A 20,016-nucleotide genomic window follows, 5' to 3' on the forward strand; every position below is an offset into this window, starting at 1 on the left:
CTTCACAATAATTCTCTTTTATTCCACTCTCCTACAGCGCTCGAAAAGAAAACGAACATCTATGTTTTTCCGCTCGCGCTCTGATTTCTCTTATGATGGTTTCTCTCTCTCTGTACGTCGGCGTCGAGAAAGTATTTTCGCGTTTTGAGGAGACACATGGTGATTAAAATTTCGTGAGAAGATCCCGCAGCAACGACAAACGCCTTTGTTTTAGTTATGTCCACACCAAATCTTGTATCGTGTCTGTAAAGCACTTTCCCCTATTTCTAGATAACAAACGACGTGCTGCTCTTGTTTGATCTTTCTCGATGAACTCCGTTGATCGTATCTGAGAAGGATGCCACAACGCGCAGCAGTACTGCAAAGGAGGACGGACAAGCATAGTGTAGGCCAGTCTCTTTAATAGATCTGTTCCGTCTTCTAAGGGTTCTACCACTTAGACGCAGTCTTTGGTTTGGTTAACCCCCCCCCCCTTACACACACACACACACACACACACACACACACACACACACACACACACACACACACACAACTTTTTTTGTGTTCTTTCCATGTAGGTTTTCTTGCCTTTCTGATGCGTTTTTTTTTTCCACATGTGTTACACCACTGTTTGCACATAAGTTGAACAGTCCACCGCGAAACACCAAGAAACGCAGTAGCTTCACACAACGTACGGGCATGAGCAAAGCCGAACGCCATTGCCCATTTTAGCATCACGTTCTTACATTTACCCATGTTTACATACCATGTCTGCCTGATACGTAATTGTCTCACTGATCGCTACTGCGCTATGCTCAAGCAGAGGCAGTGCGCGCATGGTTGAGCACAAGACTCCATCTCTGCGCCATATGTAAAGGCCTAACGATTCAACTGCGCCTGTGCACTGTAGTGACTTAATTTTTTGTCTACTGAATTTTTATCACAATGCCACAGTCAAAATCTAAATAGTGTTTTCATAACAGCGTGCGAATGCGAGGATGAACTGGAACTGTTGAGGATCCAATGGTTGTTAATAAACAACGTCTACTTTTTCATATTTTGTTTGTATGTGACACAGAATATAACCATTGCACATTATTTTGCCTGTTTGCACTGAAGGTAGTAATAATCAGGTTGTATTAGATATTAGCAAATAGTCAGAGCTTTTTAACGCCCCACATCTAGCTCTCTAAATGAGTTTTCCCCCCTTCCGCTTCCCCAGCCTTCGTTCACCCTTCCTAAATTACTTCGGGTTGCATTAACTTAAATTTGCGACCGACAACCTCCAATGAGAAAGTGACAGATGTGGGTTGAAACTAAACACCGAACTTATTCTTAGAATTTTCATTGTTCAGACAGCCTCTATGGGCTTTGAGGACAGTATGCCTGGTTAGGGATAGCGGGCTCTTGCCGTGGTTACTAGCGGCCGCACTCACCTCTCGGGAGCGACAGTGCAGCATCTGTTCGACCAGCGTCCTGGCGGGGACCTTCTTCATGAAGGCCAGCAGCTCCTCTGAGGAGGCGCCCTGCTTCAGCCCCAGGTGATGCGCCAGCCGGAACGTACACTCCACCACCGACGTGCTGAGGCTGCCGCGTTGTGCCACTAAGCTCTGGCAGATGGCGCGGTGGAACAGGCCTGCAAAGTGTTCCGGGTAGCGTCCCTCAGAAGTCCCTCACTCTCTGGTCTGAGCCACATTACTCAGCAGTGGAAGCAGCCATCTACAACAATCTAGAACTACCCCAAGTCTGCATACACTATGTCGAGCCAAATGAAAGGTTTGGGACCAGTGTAGGTTCAGAAAATATCATTCTTGTGAAACATAACTGCCTTTTCATTGATAAGAGGTAATTAGGACTATTGGCAGGGGATCTCAAGTTGATTCCATATATTTTGATTTCCATAATGCTTTTCCAACCGTACCTCACTAGTGGCTTTTGATCAGACTAGCTACATGTGGAATATAGTCTCAGCTATGAAACTGGATCCGTAATTTCCTTTCGGAAATGTCACAATTCTTACTAACTGACGTCAATTGGTGACACAGTAGTCTTACATGGGGTTCCCCAATGAAGTGTTGTACGACCTGTGCTGTGGCTAATTTATATAAAAGATATAGGAGACCATCTCAGCAGGTCTCCAGTTTTTTGCGGGTCATGTTGTCGTTTACTTTCTAGTAAAGTCATCAGAAAATCATAACGAATTACACAGTGATTTAGGTATCGACATGGTGCAGAAAGACGCAACGGGCTTTGGACAATGAAAAGTGTGGGGACGTCCTACGAATACTAAAAAGTTTCCGTTGAATCACACAAATTTAGAAGTTGTAGAGTGAACTAAGGGCTAGGGATAAGCACTAAAATCGGGACCATCACATAAAATATTGTTGTGAAGGCAAACAACGATTGTATTTCATTGGCATTTCCAGCAGGATAATAAAATCTTGTTTCCAAGAGATAAGTGGGACTATTAGCCACATATGTAATAGCTCTCTGAAGCAGGGTAGACTGAAGTATGCCATTGTTAAATCACTGCATAAAAAGAGGGTATGTCTGATGACAACAACTAACGCCCAATCCCTCTTCTGACTGCCTTATCCAAAATTTTTGAAAAAGTAATCTATTGTACAGTAGCTTCACACCTTCGCAAAATAAAGTTTTAAAAAAATGTTAGTTTGGTTACCAGTAAGGTTTGTTGACGGAAAGTGATATATACACTTTCACTAATGAAATATTAAATGCTCTGAGTAGCCGGAAGTCACCTGTCGGGTTTTTGTGTGATCTATCAAAGGCTTTTGATTGTGTAAACCGTTGAATACTTCTAGATAAGCTCGAGTACTGTGGTATTAATGGGACAGAGCTCAAATGGTTCAAATCATACCTAACTGGAAGAGTGCAGAACGTTGAAATAAGCAGTTCACATAATATGCAAAAACTGGTGATTTCTCAAACTGGGGGACAATCAAGAATGGGGTGCCGCAAGATTCGGTCTTGGGTACTCTGCTGTTCTTAATATATATTAATGACTTACCACTCTGTATTCACGAAGATGCAAAGCTGCTACTTTTTGCCGATGATAGAAGTATAGCTATCACACCCAACAGACAAGAATTAATTCATGAAATTGTGAATGATGTTTTTTTTTTCAAAAATCATTAAGGATTCTCTGCAAATGGGTTCTAGTTAAACTTTTATAAGACACAGTATATACAGTTCCACACAGTAAATGGAACGACACCATTAATAAATATAGACTTCGATAAGAAATCGGTAGCTAGGGTAGAATATGCAAAATTTCTTTGTGTATGTATTGATTAAGGGTTGGACTGGAAAAAACACAATGACGATATGATAAAATGTTTGACTTCATCTGCTTATCTTATTACGGACATTGCAAATATTGGCGATATACATCTCAGTAAATTAGCTTACCCCGCCTTTTTCTCATTCTCTGCTTTCGTATAGCATCATATTCTGGGGTAGCTCATCACTGGTTAAAAGAGTGTTCATTGCACAAGAGCTTGTAATCAGAATAATTGCTCGAGCTCATCCAAGATCATCCTGTAGACACTTATTGAAAGAGCTAGGGATCATCACTGTAGCCTCACTATATAGGTGAGTCACCTAACATTACCGCTGTGCTAACAAGACTAACGGGGTTCCATTTAAAAAAAAAGTAGGTTTGTGTTAAAAAACATAGTTCCATGCATTTTTTATGGTTTGTATTAACCAATTACAACAGCCCCTCTCCTCAGGCTCGGTCTGTGGAATCGAGTTGTCAGTATTTCATGCGGTTTACGAAATATATCCAGCGGTAACATTAGGTGACTCACCCTATATATATATATATATATATATATATATATATATATATATATATATATATATATATATACTGTACGTGCAACCAAAATGGAAGGGTATTTGTTGAGAGGCTAGACAAACGTGTGGTTCCTGAAGAGGGGCAGAAGCCTTTTCAGTAGTTGCAGGGGCAACAGTCTGCATGATTGACTGATATGGCCTTGTAACACTAACCAAAATAACCTTGCTGTGCTGTTACTGGTAACGGTTGAAAGCAAGGAGAAACTACAGCCATAATTTTTCCCGAGGGCATGCAGCTTTACTGTATGGTTAAATGATGATGGCATCCTCTTGTGTGAAATATTCCGAAGGTAAAATAGTCCCCCATTCGGATCTCCAGGTGGAGACTACTCAAGAGGACGTCGTTACCAGGAGAAAGGAAACTGGCATTCTAAGGATCGGAGCGTGGAAGCCAGATCCCTTCACCGGGCAGGTAGGTTAGAAAATTTAAAAAGGGAAATGGACACGTTAAAGTTAGATATAGTTGGAATTAGTGAAGTTCGGTGGCAGGAGGAACAAGACTTTTGGTGAGGTCAATACAGGGCTATAAATACAAAATCAAATAGGGGTAATGCAGGAGTAGGTTTAATAATGAATAAAAGAAATAGGAGTGCGAGTAAGCATAGTGAAAGCATTATTGTGGCCAAGATAGACACGAAGCCCACTTCTACTACAGTAGCATAAGTTTATATGCCAACTAGCTCTGCAGATGAGGATGAAATTGAAGAAATGCATGATGAAATCAAAGAAATTATTAAGATAGTGAAGGGAGACGAAAATTTAATAGTCATGGGTGACTGGAATTCGGCAGTAGAAAAAGGGAGAGAAGGAAACGTAGTAGGTGAATATGGTTTGGGGCTAAAAAATGAAAGAGGAAGCCGCCTGGTAGAATTTTGCACAGAGCACAACTCAGTCATAGCTAATACTTGGTACAAGAATCATAAAAGAAGGCTGTACACATGGAAAAAGCATGGAGATACCGACAGGTTTCAGATAGATTATATAATGCTAAGACAGAGATTTGGAAACCAGCTTTTAAATTTTAAGACTTTTCCAGCGGCAGATGTGGACTTTGACCACAATCTATTGGTTATGAACTGTAGATTAAAACTGAAGAAACTGCAAAAAGGTGGGAATTTAAGGAGATGGGACCTGGATAAACTGATTAAACCAGAGGTTGTACAGAGTTTCAGAGAGAGCATAAGGGAACAATTGACAGGAATGGGGGAAGCAAGTACAGTATGGGGGAAAGAAACACAGTAGTAGAAGAATGGGTAGCTTTGAGGGATGAAGTAGTGAAGGCAGCAGAGGATCAAGTAGGTAAAAAGACGAGGGCTAGTAGTACGCCTTGGGTAACAGAAGAAATATTGAATTTAATTGATGAAAGGAGAAAACATAAAAATGCTGTACATGAAGCAGACAAAAACGAATAAAAACGTCTCAAAAATGAGAATGACAAGAAATGCAAAATGGCTAAGCAGGAATGGCTAGAGGACAAATGTAAGGATGTAGAGGCTTATCTCACGAGGGGTAAGATAGATACTGCCTACAGGAAAATTAAAGAGGCCTTTGGAGAGAAGAGAACCACGTGTATGAATATTAAGAGCTCAGATGGCAACCCAGTTCTAAGCAAAGAAGGGAAAGCAGAAAGGTGGAAGGAGTATATAGAGGGTCTATACAGGGGTGATGTACTTGAGGACAATATTATGGAAATGGAAGAGGATGCAGATGAAGATGAAATGGGAGATACGATTGCGTGAAGAGTTTGACAGAGCACTCAAAGACGTAAGCCGAAACAAGGCACCAGGAGTAGGCAACATTACATTAGAACTACTGACAGGGAGAGCCAGTCCTCTACCATCTGGTGAGCAAGATGTAAGAGGCAGGCGAAATATCCTTAGACTTCAAAAGAAGAATATAATTATTCCAATCCAAAAGAAAGCATGTGTTGACTGATGTGAAAACTACCGAACAATCAGTTCAATAAGCCACAGCTGCAAAATACTAACGCGAATTCTTTACAGACGAATGGAGAAACTGATAGAAGCCCATCTCGGGGAAGATCAGTTTGGTTTCCGTAGAAATATTGGAACACTTGAAGCAATAATGACACTACGACTTATCTTAGAAACTAGATTAAGGAAATGCAAACCTACGTTTCTAGCATTTGTAGACTTAGAGAAAGCTTTTGACAATGTTGACTTGAATATTCTCTTACAAATTTTGAAGGTGGCAGGGGTAAAATACAGGGAGCGAAAGGCTATTTACAATTTGTACAGAAACCTGATGGCAGTTATAAGAGTCGAGGGACATGAAAGGGAAGCAGTGGTTGGGAAGGGAGTGAGACAGGGTGTAGCCTCTCCCTGATGTTATTCAATCTGCATATTGAGCAAGCAGTGAAGGAAACAAAAGAAAAATTTGGAGTAGGTATTAAAATCCGTGGAGAAGAAATAAAAACGTTGAGGTTTGCCGATGACATTGTAATTCTGTCAGAGACAGCAAAGGACTAGGAAGTGCAGTTCAACGGAATGGACAGTGTCTTGAGAGGAGGATATAAGATGAACATCAACAAAAGACATCAACAAAAGCAAAACGAGGATAATGGAATGTAGTCGAATTAAATTGTGTGATGCTGAGGGAATTAGATTAGGATATGAGACATTTAAAGCAGTAAAGGAGTTTTGCTATTTGGGGAGCAAAATAACTGATGATGGTCGAAGTAGAGAGGATATAAAATGAAGACTGGCAATGGCAAGGAAAGCGTTTCTGAAGAAGAGAAATTTGTTAACATCGAGTATAGATTTAAGTGTGAGGAAGCCGTTTCTGAAAGTATTTGTATGGAGTGTAGCCATGTATGGAAGTGAAACATGGATGATAAATAGTTTGGACAAGAAGAGAATAGAAGCTTTCGATATGTGATGCTGCAGAAGAATGCTGAAGATTAGATGGGTAGATCACATAACTGATTAGGAGGTATTGAACAGAATTTGAAAGAAGAGGAGTTTGTGGCACAACTTGGCGAGAAGATGGGATCGGTTGGTAGGACATGTTCTGAGGCATCAAGGGATCACCAATTTAGTATTGGATGGCAGCGTGGAGGGTAAAAATCGTAGAGGGAGACCAAGAGATGAATATACGAAATAGATTCAGAAGGATGTAGGTTGCAAGATGAAAAAGCTTGCACAGGATAGGGTAGCATGGAGAGCTGCATCTAACCAGTCTCAGGACTGAAGACCACAAGTATATATATATATATATATATATATATATATATATATATATATATATATATATATATATATACACTTATGAAATTTGTTATTGGCTATCCGAACGAATTCAAAAGTAATAGCAGTGTACAACACTACTCAAAGTTAAATCTAACTTTGGCTTAGAAGGGGGTAAATTATGCCGCCACAAAAGTCTTTGGTCACTTACTTAATAGCATCAAAAGTCTTGCAGATAGCCATATAGCATTTTAAAAAAATTAAAAGAATTTCTAAGTGGCAACTCCTTCTACTCATTAGATGAACTTTTGGATATAGTAAGTGGGTAATTTCCCCACCGCCCAATAAAAGAATTAAGTGTAATCTAATATTTTGTGTAATGTAATTAATATCTTGTATAGACACCTTTTATTACTCTGACACGTTTCACATCTTTATGAAGTGTCGTATTCATGATCTATTTAAAAAGTACTAATGTAATCTTATCTAATTGGAACATTTAGAATATACAACAAATCAACGGAACACACTATCTACACTACGCTCGTCAATCCTTTCCTAAAGCATTCCTACACATTATGGGATCCTTAGCAGATGTGAATGACGGAGGACTTCGACAGAGAAGGGCAGACTGTTTGCGGGTTGAGGCGGGAGTCATCGTAATAAATTTGTGTCCAACTTCCCTCTTCCGACTGCCAAAACATTTTTTTTACTCTGTCCCATAGATGGGGGATGACCATCGTGATTAAAATAAGAGAAATCAGTGCACGGACGCACGAAATGCTGTCGGTATTTCTTTTTCCGATGTGCTACTGAAGAATGAAACAGTAGAGAAATTGAAAGTGGTGCTATGAACCTTCTGCAAACGCATGTGTGTGAGCTGCAGAGTAATCATGTTGCTTTAGTTGTAAATTTCTGATCACTCGAACTGAAGCATCATAGGAAGTACTAGATGTGCATCGCAGGCTGCATATGATCACTTAAGGAAAGACAAATTCGTCAGAATTAGACATATACTTAATGGCCGAGCTAATTACAGTATGACATTAGACATATGGCGGCACTAACAAAAAATTCTCCCGGAGGTCCCAAATATGAAATCTCCCCTATTGTGTGAACAGTGCCTGAAATTATATTTTCAGCTAATTTACGAAATAGAGCACTTTTTGCTGGCCATCGCTCCTCGTTAAAGGCAAGGAAGATTAGGCTAACGACCCGCCATAGACGATGTCATTAGAGACCTACCAGAAGCTCGGGTTGGGGAAAGATGGGAAAGGAAACCAGTCGTTGTTCCCCTCGAGCACTCTAAATGGGAACCAACCAGCAGAAAGAATTAGAGGAAAACATGTTCAAAGACAACTTCACCGGTCTGTGAAACTGAGCGAAATGAGTGACGCCTGCAAGAGGTGTTACGATGGCCACGTGTCATCCACTGAGTGTACAGCAGAAACTAGCTACGTGGCACTTATGGCACGAATGGCGCCCGCAACCTGGGGCCACCACAGATGGGCTGCATCTGACAGGAGTATGTCCTGGATCAAGGAATTTACCGTTCTATTCAGAACTCTCCAAATAACAGTAACTGAAGTGCTGTGGAACACAATTTCATCAGTCGAAGTTCGTGTACAGCCAATTTAAATTGGTGATGGGGCAAGGGATAAGATAAGAAGTAGGGGCAGAAACTCGTAGAAGTAGTACCCCATGCCAGGCGGACTGGTCATTTATGAAGGACATAGATGTGAGATAAAGAAACACACATAAGAGCAAATGGTTTAAAACGTAGAAATTTGTCACTAGCTGTTTTAAGTACTAGATGACAGATTTACACAGAACAGCAATATAATTTCCTGACAAAATAATGTTACATTTCGGGCTGAGGATCAAGCCGTCTCACTCACTTCTAGTCGAAATTGTCGTTAAGGTGCTTTTGAGAATAGGACACAGAAATATGGTGGTTTGCCTTTCGTTGTCCTGGAAAGTTCTGTCAATAAGTGTAGTATATGCGAAAAGTAAGGATGTGGTCGAGTCACATTTCGCAACAAGGATTAAATGTCAACAGGGCCATGAAAATGTTGTATGACATGCGTTGTTATTTTCATATAGGAACAGGCTGATGTGACGAAAATTGTATGCTTTCATGTCACAGTAGCTGCAATCTGATTGTTTGGTGTTGTACATATAAAACTTCAGATATAGCAGTGTGCCATTCGCGGCTGCTAAGACTTCGGAAATATCGGATCTTCAACACTAGTTGCGCAACTAAATTAAATTTCTCAGTAGACAGCGAGAAACACATACCACAAGAAGTCTCTTCACACTAGTGCAACTAGCAATAAAATAAACCGCACTATTCCCTTGGATGTTCTTTGTGTTGTCATTGTTGTTGTAGACATCTTCAGTAAGGGAACTGGTTTGATGCACCTCTCGACACTAGCCTACCCCATGCAAACCTCTTCATCTATGACTAACCACTGCAACCTATGTCCACATGAGCCTATTTTCTGTATTGATGCCTTGGTCTCTCTTCTGTCTCTCTGCAGTATTTACTCCCGATACATCCCTCCACTATAATACTGATGCGTCAGAATGAGTCTTATAAAAAGACCTCTTCTTTTAGTCGAATTGTGCCATTAATTTGTTTTCTCTAAAATTTTGTACGGTACTTCCTCATTAGTTACGCCAACCACCCGTCTAATTATCAGCATTCGTCTGTAACACCACATTTTAAGGACTTGTATTCTCTTTTCGTCTTGGGATCACACGGAGAAGCTATGAAGCACACGTTCTGGGCCAAGGAAAAGCCAAGAAGCTTACATTCTAGATAAAGAAATAGCAAATCTGACTAAAGGGAAAACTAGGATTAAACAAACTCGCAACGGAATTCAACGTACAGCATATAAAACTGGGGAAGGTTCTACTCAGGAAAACTAAAACTCAGTTGTGCCAGGTAATCGAGAAAGAGTGAATAGCTTTGTAGCTAGAAAGTGAGTTGACGTGCAGGGAACACAAGTGTTGTAGAAGTGTGTATATAAGACTCCCGTAAAAAAAAAGAATAAGATAATTCTACAAACCATGTCACTGAAAATTGTAAGTGAAGGATAGAAGTAACGATATGAATGGGACATGGGGAAAGAGTCGACAGTAAATATAAGAAATGTCTTTATATTTAACAAACGTTAAAGAACTAGAGCAAGTACTTAAGAATATGAAACTCTAGGAAAAACCTGAAGTACCACAGAACTAATTAAATAAGGACCACTTGTAATAAACTCACGATTTTTTAAAAAAATTTTGCATAGATACTGTATTAAAAAAAGTGCTAAAAGAGTTAGTTTTTTAAATTACTGGAAGGAGAAATTAATGATACGACGATTGCACAATACAAGTCAATTCCGCTGAACTTTGGACAGAGAGATTTGAGTGAAGGCTTCAGGTAAACGTATAACTGGTTAAATTGTGCTCCAATTAGTAATATTTAAATGTGATCGTCTAGTTGTTTCTAAAGTTTCCGTAGAAACAGGGGTTAAACAAGCCACGTGGTTGTTTGACAATGACGCCATCATAGAAATAATTAGGCGATACAGCACCTGACATATCTCATAGAAGATAAAGCTTAATTGCGTGGTTTGTGCAGTAACGATATTGTACAGCAAAGTCCCCCCCCCCCCCTCCCCGTATGGATACGTGCGGCTTGCGACCTAAGTGCTCAGTGCCTGCAATCTGAAATGTATCTAGGAAGAATCATTTTCGGAATGAAGGTTCAGTGACGCGGTGTTTCGACCATAGTGCCACTTCTGATCATGTTTTTAACAAAAGATGATCATTCATTCAAGATTTAGTGGAAAACAAATTGTTACATTTGGTATTCATGGAAACGAGTGTTTTATCTGCACTCCTGGAAATTGAAATAAGAACACCGTGAATTCATTGTCCCAGGAAGGGGAAAATTTATTGACACATTCCTGGGGTCAGATACATCACATGATCACACTGACAGAACCACAGGCACATAGACACAGGCAACAGAGCATGCACAATGTCGGCACTAGTACAGTGTATATCCACCTTTCGCAGCAATGCAGGCTGCTATTCTCCCATGGAGACGATCGTAGAGATGCTGGATGTAGTCCTGTGGAACGGCTTGCCATGCCATTTCCACCTGGCGCCTCAGTTGGACCAGCGTTCGTGCTGGACGTGCAGACCGCGTGAGACGACGCTTCATCCAGTCCCAAACATGCTCAATGGGGGACAGATCCGGAGATCTTGCTGGCCAGGGTAGTTGACTTACACCTTCTAGAGCACGTTGGGTGGCACGGGATATATGCGGACGTGCATTGTCCTGTTGGAACAGCAAGTTCCCTTGCCAGTCTAGGAATGGTAGAACGATGGGTTCGATGACGGTTTGGATGTACCGTGCACTATTCTGTGTCCCCTCGACGATCACCAGAGGTGTATGGCCAGTGTAGGAGATCGCTCCCCACACCATGATGCCGGGTGTTGGCCCTGTGTGCCTCGGTCGTATGCAGTCCTGATTGTGGCGCTCACCTGCACGGCGCCAAACACGCATACGACCATCATTGGAACCAAGGCAGAAGCGACTCTCATCGCTGAAGACGACACGTCTCCATTCGTCCCTCCATTCACGCCTGTCGCGACACCACTGGAGGTGGGCTGCACGATGTTGGAGCGTGAGCGGAAGACGGCCTAACGATGTGCGGGACCGTAGCTCAGCTTCATGGAGACGGTTGCGAATGGTCCTCGCCGTTACCCCAGGAGCAACAGTGTCCCTAATTTGCTGGGAAGTGGCGGTGCGGTCCCCTACGGCACTGCGTAGGATCCTACGGTCTTGGCGTGCATCCGTGCGTCGCTGCGGTCCGGTCCCAGGTCGACGGGCACGTGCACCTTCCGCCGACCACTGGCGACAACATCGATGTACTGTGGAGACCTCACGCCCCCCGTGTTGAGCAATTCGGCGGTACGTCCACCCGGCCTCCCGCATGCCCACTATACATACGCCCTCGCTTAAAGTCCGTCAACTGCCCATACGGTTCACGTCCACGCTGTCGCGGCATGCTACCAGTGTTATAGGACTGCGATGGAGCTCCGTATGCCACGGCAAACTGGCTGACACTGACGGCGGCGGTGCACAAATGCTGCGCAGCTAGCGCCATTCGACGGCCAACACCGCGGTTCCTGGTGTGTCCGCTGTGCCGTGCGTGTGATCATTGCTTGTACAGCCCTCTCGCAGTGTCCGGAGCAAGTATGGTCGGTCTGACACACCGGTTTCAATGTGTTCTTTTTTCCATTTCCAGGAGTGTATATAAGCGAGGCTGTACCTCATACGTGTATAAATTTATTTGATCCCGGAGGCTACGCTAATCATATACAACTTCCATGCTGACTCGCTAGCGCCGTGGTAACGTTAGTAACATTAGCAAATGAACAGACTACTGGGCATTACTAGCAGAGTCCTGATGCGTTTTAGATATTTCCATTGCTTATTCCTTCATAATCGTTGTTTTCATCTAAATGTTGACAGACTAAGATAACTAGAACGTTTTATGCTATCATGATAAGCTAACACGTCGCTTCAGTTTATGCAGTTGTTAGTATTATTAGTTCGGATTCATTTAATATTTATGTTTATTACGTTGTTTGGTCACCTGAACGGAAGGGTAGGAAACAATTCAATACCTAATGATGGTAGAATGCATGGAGAAACAAGTTGTCAGTAGCCTGCGCAATTACTTAGCGATTTTTCCACTTTCATTGATTTACAGTAACTAATACATTTTGTAGAAAGACGGTATTCATAAATATACTCGGTTCTCGTAGATGATACAGGTCAGTTATAGATTATATAATAGTAATTAAGTAGAAGATACAAGAGAGTACAGAAGTTTTGATATCTGAACTGATCAATATCTTGTAATGAGTTAAATTGACAGTTTCACTAAATGGAAGCAGAAGAAACTTTTCACCACACAAAAGCTACACTACTGGCCATTAAAATTGCTACACCATGAATATGACGTGCTACAGAAGCGAAATTTAACCGATAGGAAGATGCTGTGATATGCAAAAGATTATCTTTTCAGAGCATTCATTCAAGGTTGGCTCCGGTGGTGACACCTACAACGTGCTGACATGAAGAAAGTTTCCAACCGATTTCTCATACACAAACAGCAGTTGACTGGCGTTGCCTGGTGAAACGTTGTTGTGATGCCTCGTGTAAGGAGGAGAAATGCGTACCATCACGTTTCCGACTTTGATAAAGGTCGGATTGTAGCCTATCGCGATTGCTGTTTATCGTATAGCGACATTGCTACTCGCGTTGGTCGAGATCCAATGACTGTTAGCATAATATGGAATCGATGGGTTCAGGAGGGTAATAGGGAACGCCGTGCTGGATCCCAACGCCCTCGTATCACTAGCAGTCGAGATGACAGGCATGTTATCCGCATGGCTGTAACGGATCGTGCAGCCAGGTCTCGATCCCTGAGTCAACAGATGTGGACGTTTGCAAGACAACAACCATCTGCACAAACACTTCGACGGCGTTTGACGCTGCAGAACAGACAGGAGCGCCTCCGGATGGTGTACTCAACGAGGAACCTGGGTGCACGAAAGGCAAAAGGTCATTTTGTCGAATGAATCCAGGTTCTGTTTACACCATCATGATGGTCGCATCCGTGTTTGGCGACATCGCGGTGAACGCACATTGGAAGCGTATCTTCGTCATCGCCATACTGGCGTATCACGCGGCGTGATGGTATGAGGTGCCATCGGTTACACGTCTCGGTCACCTCTTGTTGGCACTGACGGCACTTTGAACAGTGGGCGTTACATTTCAGATGTGTTACGACCCGTGGCTCTACCCTTCATTCGGTCCCTGTGAAACCCTACATTTCAGCAGGATAATGCACGACCGCATGTTGCAAGTCCTGTACGGGCCTTTCTGGTTACAGAAAATGTTCGACTGCTGCCCTGGCCAGCACATTCCCTAGATCTCTCACCAATTCAAAACGTCTAGTCAGTGGTGGCCGAGCAACTGGTTCGTCACAATACGCCAGTCACTACTCTTGATGAACTGTGGTATTGTGTTGAAGCTGCATGGGCAGCTGTACCTTTACACGTCATCCAAGCTCTGTTTGACTCATTGCCCAGGCGTATCAAGGCCGTTAATACGGCCAGAAGTGGTTGTTCTGGGTAGTGATTTCGGAGGATCTATGCACCCAAATTGCGTGAAAATGTAATCACATGTCAGTTCTAGTATAATATATTTCTCCAATGAATACCCGTTTATCATCTGCATTTCTTCTTGGTGTAGTGATTTTAATGGCCAGTAGTGTAGAAGAGGTCGACCTTTGCCGACACTCATAACTTGAGTGGGGTAGACCTTGGTTGGTCGTTCAGTCTGTCATCTCATTGGACGACTTGTATTTGGTCGCCGACCACTTATGGAAACTCTGTGTTTCGACTTGTGATGTCTCCTTGTTGTTCCACTGTGATTGGTTATAGGATTGTCAGAGTTCTTGTTGCAAGTGTTAACGTGGAACTGTGTGCTGCTTCTGTGATTACCGCTGAGCAGATGAATGCTGTCTGCATACCAGAGTAGCCAGTCGGTCAGTTGCGACAGAGCAGTGAGGAAGCCTCCACGGCGTGAGGTCAGGCTGGGGCAGCTGGCAGCGTGCACATGCGGTTGGAGTTGTGAGGCACTGCATAGTTCGTCGCCCACCAAACCTGGATACTGCAGTTGAGTAATCAGTTAACCTGTTATGAAACCTCAACTGCCGTGACATCTCTTCGTTCATTGCTGGTTGTTGCTTCCTGGGCCGTTCCTACAAGCAGCAACGTATGATGTGCTGAAATCCAATCGTCAATATGTAGTGCTGCTGGAGTCTTCGTCGTAGCTGATATTTTCGGTTGTCGTGCCGTTGGTTGTGTGGAAGGGAATTGATTAGGTTGTTGGTTGGTTCGTCAGCTGTCCATAGGTTGTGTTGCCACCCGATTATTTAGTGTTTAGCTTGGCTGCGTTTGTTTTATAATCTGTGGCTTTCAGCCGTAATGTGTAAATTCCTGTTGGTGGGGTTTTTGTTTAATTATCCTGAATTCTTAAAATGGCCTTCAGCTGTCCTGTGTAAATGCTTACCTTAAAGGTTGTCTTTAATTATTTTGAATAATTGTTAGGGCCTTCAGTCTGCAAGATATTTCAAATTTTCTTAAGATAGTTTTCTGTTGTACTGTGAAAAAGATTGTCTTTAATGGTTCATTTTATTATGCTGAAATATTATTGGGCTGCCATCTGAGGAATTAATTTAAATTTCCTTAATATGCCTTTTAGCTGAAATTGATAAACGTTTGCCGTTTAAGAATTTCCATTGCAGATTTGAAATATTATTTGGGCCTTTAGCCAAGAAGATATTTTAATTTTACTTAAGGAAGGCAATCAGCCATTTGTCTAAATTCTGGTGCCTTAAAAGGAATTATTTAAGGATATTTTAATTTTACTTAAGTAAACCCTTCAGCCATTTCTCTAAATCCTTGTATTCTAAAAGGAATTATTTAAACCATATTATTGAGAAGTTACTTGGGCACTCAGCCGTGAATTGATTCTTGCTGTGTTAAAGAAAAAACTGTGCATTGGTTTCCGAGGAATAAAGTTGTGTGTTCTTGTGTAACTAACAGAAACTGATCTTGGCCCCTTTCCACAATCTGATCCCCTCTGTCCTGCGAAAGCAGATCTCACTTAATATGGGCGTACAGAAACATATTGCATCAGAATACCATTTCTTGTAACGGCGTTCAGAAATACATTGTCTCACGATAGCATTTCTTGTAACAGTGTGAAACAAAGGCAAACACAAACCTGCAACATTATTATCCTCAGTTTTAAGTAAAAGGCAACATAATATTTGTCGAGAAAAACAAATTAAATTACGACAGTAATGACAGTTAAATAACGCGGTCTCCAACAGAATCGCCGCAGCATTTTTAAATCTTGAATAAAGGACAACTATGGTTGACAGTAAATTAAGAAGAGGGACACTGTGACAGTGTGATGGCGCAATACGGAAGTGTCGACGTTGGTTGGCAGATAATGTCTCTGATTTAAGGCGGGCGTACGCTGCCCTCTCGAAATTCTAATAAGGAAGTACTCTCAGTAATGTACATCACCCGATATCGACGATTTCGATGCTGCTTGTCCTGCATACTCTGGAGAATAAGGACACCAGAGCTGTATTCCTACAGCAAAATATCACTGATTCTGGAATGAGATTGAAAACGGTTTTACAGTGTTCCATTGCTTATGTTATTCGGCTAACCATGGACAATAACCAGGTGATGCGTAATAAGATGCATCCTTGGTTAACTTTCTATATGATATAGTTAGTGCTATTCAAGACGACAATATCTAGTTTCACTGTACTATTCATGGTTGTATAGTTTAAAATACAGAAGACTATCAGTGCCTTGTCACGAATCAGCCTACTGTCATGCACTAGACCCACGCTAATCCGCCCACTCGTTGAACGTATGGGTGTCGAACCACTGAATGTGTCTGAAATTAAGTGTACACAGATACGCTTTATCTTCTTAAATCCAAAGATATATTAGTTCTCATAGAAAACTTAGTTCCTGAATGTGTACAAATACAACAGGATCACTCACTATGAAATGAGAGCCTGAAATACAATCTCATGTAACAATAGTTGCACACGGATATGATTTTGTAGCTTGCTAGTAATGTAACCTTCCTCACATTACTTATTTACTCGCATTTTTATCTACTCGCGTCCTCGAGTTACGAGTGAAGCGAGGATGTTGCTATAGTCGTAAGACAGGAACTTTAATTCTGACTTAGTTAGATGACAAAAGATATGAATATTTAACGTCAGTCGTCCCAGGTGTGACCCCTGGTTCCGGCTATTGTTCACATGCACTTAAGTGGACAAATGCGCATGTGTGTGGATCAATATACATCGCAGTACCGTAGCTATAAAAAAGTTACCAAAGGACAAACGCAATAAGAAAAGCGTTAAGGAATGGTTGGTAAGTGGCTGAATGAGGAAAACTGTAAAACGGACCAAATTTTAACTGATGAAGAAATAATGGAAAGTGTGCAGAAAATTTATGATTAAAGTGATGGAGGAGAAGACATAGCAGGAGACAGCACGAAGATTTCTCGCACTAGTGATGCTGTAGCTGTAGACATCTTTATGGAGTACATTGTGCAACGACCAGATATATGCAGTACTTGCGTGCCGGCACGGTTGGCCGAGCGGTTATAGGCGTTACAGTCTGGCACCGCACGACCGCTACGGTCGCAGGTTCGAATCCTGCCTCGGGCATGGATGTGTGTGATGTATTTAGGTTACTTAGGTTTAAGTAGTTCTAAGTTCTAAGGGACTGATGACCTCAAAAGTTAGGTCTCATAGTGCTCATAGCCATTTTAACCATTGAAATATTTACCTAATGCTTGCAAAGCGATTGCGTGCCGCTGTCGCATACAATCAATGCGACAATCAAAAATTCGGGACACTGACCTTGTTATGTACTTATTCATTGGAAATGTTATAAAATATACGGTTGCGTTTAAGTTCTTTGAAACACCTAGGACGCAAAGCAAGTCCACAACTGCAAATGCGTTCAAGACCCGCAATGACGCTAAATTCTACAGCGTATTCGCGAAGCAGTGAGCCAGGTCTGTTTCTTACCTTTGGCCAGTGGCGACAGGACGAGCAGATGACAGGCCCTGCTGCCAGCGCTCTCGCCGAATATCGTGATGTTGTCGGTGTCCCCGCCGAAGGCAGAAATATTGTCCTTGACCCAGCGGAGCGCCATAACGTGATCTTTGAATCCCATGTTGCCGGTCACAACCGAATCACCGGTGCTCATGTAACCTGCATAACAACCAAACCGTTACGCGGAGAAAGACTTAATTAAAAATAAGTGTGAACATAGGGTTAAGCAAGAGTACACAAATTGAGTCCCACTATTCATCTCAAGCACCTTCAATGCACCGGAAGATTATCTCCACTTTTTTCAGTTTAATAAACAAACACGAGATATAGTGGCCCATTTAAACTAGTGTCACACATAGTACAGGGGGCTACATTGCAGAGAAGTTTCCTCGGTATACAAAATAGTTTCGTGTTTTTAATAAATTTCGACAGTAAGTACTTGCATGTCGGGGGCCACCGCTAGATATTCGTTAAAAGACAATTTCTTTTTCCACCTATTAAAATCACATTGATTTCACAAGATCAACTGTGATCACCGACATGCCATTTTCAAGTGCTTCCTCATAACGTCATAGTTTTAAATATCCTATGTGGGTGTATTCAATGTACCTACTCGTATTATTCAAATACACCAGCTGATAAAAGTGACTGGACATTAATACGAAGTGTGTCCACCTTTACGGCCGCTTGAATTTAGGCTGTGAAACTTTCAATTAGTTGTCAAAATGTCTGCTGAGGAACGCCAGCCCAGTCTACCTCTAAAGTTGATAACATGGAGGGTAGTGATGTTGAACACTTCTTTCTGGAGCGAAGTCGACGATGTAACTTAAGTCGAAGGTATTCCATTGGGTGTAGGTTGGGACTCTGAGCAGGTCAATTCATTCCAGTGAAAGTCATTCCCACGAACCACTGCCTCACAGATCCTGTTTTATAATAGGGTGCGTTGTCATGCTGATAGAGTCATCGTAGAATTGTTCATCTGCTTTACAGCGTACACAATCTGTAAAATGTGTACTTATCATTCCGTGTTTAGCGTTCTCTCAAGCGCAATACGAGGACCCACCCTAACCACAAACAATACAGTTGACGAAACTTCCTCGGCACTTCACGATTGCCAATACACATGATGGCACATAGTGTTCTCCAGGAATTCACCAGGCCTAAACCGTTCTGTTGGATTGCCACAGGTTTGAAGTATTCCTGTTGGATCCGTTACTCAGTTCCAAGTCCTGTCCAACCCATTGTACTGTTACTGCTCTGCTTCTGTGGTGACAACACAGTACAACCCCCCCCCCCCCCCCCCCACACACACACACACACTTTTCCATGTTATACTGGCGGCTCTGCCTCTCGTGACATCTAGCAGTCAATTCTGCGTTAATTAAATAGGCATCTACATGCATACTATTCAGACCACTGTGAAGTGTATGGCAGATAGTATTTCCCAGTTAATGAGTAGGGCTTCTTCATGTCCCATTCACGCATGGAGCTCGGGAAGAGAGACTGCTCAAGCACCTCCGCCCGTGCTGTAATTACTCTAATCTTGCCGTAAGAATTCCTTGGGGAGCCATTCGTAGGGTTTGTTGTGTATTTGTAGATTCATCACTTACATTTGGTTCTTGAAACTTTCTAAGTAGGCTTTCGCGGTATAGTTCTAGTCTGTCTTCAAGAGACTGCCTGCATCAAACAAATCTCTCGCCACTCGCTGCTCCTCTCTGTATACGTTCAATATCACGTGCTCGCAGTATTTGGTAAGGCTCCCATACACTTCAGCAATATTGTAGGAAAGATCGCAAGAGTGTTCCGGACGCAATCTCCTTTGAAGACTTGCAGCTTCTTTACCTACGACTGAGCCTATACTCACTGATAATGTCGGTATAGAATGTAACGTTTATTCGTTTTATGAGGGGCACTATTTCTCGTTTCTCAATATTTAATCCAACTTGCCAATATTCGCACCACTTTGAAATCTTATCAAAAGTTGACAGAATATTTGTGCAGTTTTTCGGACAGCACTTCGTTATCGATAACTGCATCATCTATGAAAAGTCCTTGGTTACTATTAACACTTTGCCGTCCGGCAACGCCACAGTGGTGCCTTGTGCACATTATCGCGCAGTGGCCGGTGACAGTACTTTACTATATTTTTCATTCTGCTGGTGTTTTGTTTAGGTAACAATACGTTACACACATCAACAAGTTTT

At 42.2% G+C, this 20,016-nt stretch overlaps 1 protein-coding gene across 1 annotated transcript in view; it reads right to left on the bottom strand.

Annotated features, from left to right (window-relative positions):
* The window catches only part of LOC126332842 (esterase E4-like), a 98,957-nt gene that overhangs the window by 42,656 nt on the left and 36,285 nt on the right, over positions 1-20,016 (bottom strand). Inside the window, exons 4-5 of the mRNA XM_049996686.1 lie at positions 17,786-17,971; positions 1,419-1,618 (exon numbers count right to left, since the gene is read on the bottom strand). Coding sequence (XP_049852643.1) covers positions 1,419-1,618; positions 17,786-17,971 — 386 coding nt within the window. The remainder of the gene's footprint in view (positions 1-1,418; positions 1,619-17,785; positions 17,972-20,016) is intronic.

The sequence above is a fragment of the Schistocerca gregaria genome, chromosome 2, assembly GCF_023897955.1.
Source record: "Schistocerca gregaria isolate iqSchGreg1 chromosome 2, iqSchGreg1.2, whole genome shotgun sequence".
Classification (NCBI taxonomy): Eukaryota; Metazoa; Arthropoda; class Insecta; order Orthoptera; family Acrididae; genus Schistocerca; species Schistocerca gregaria.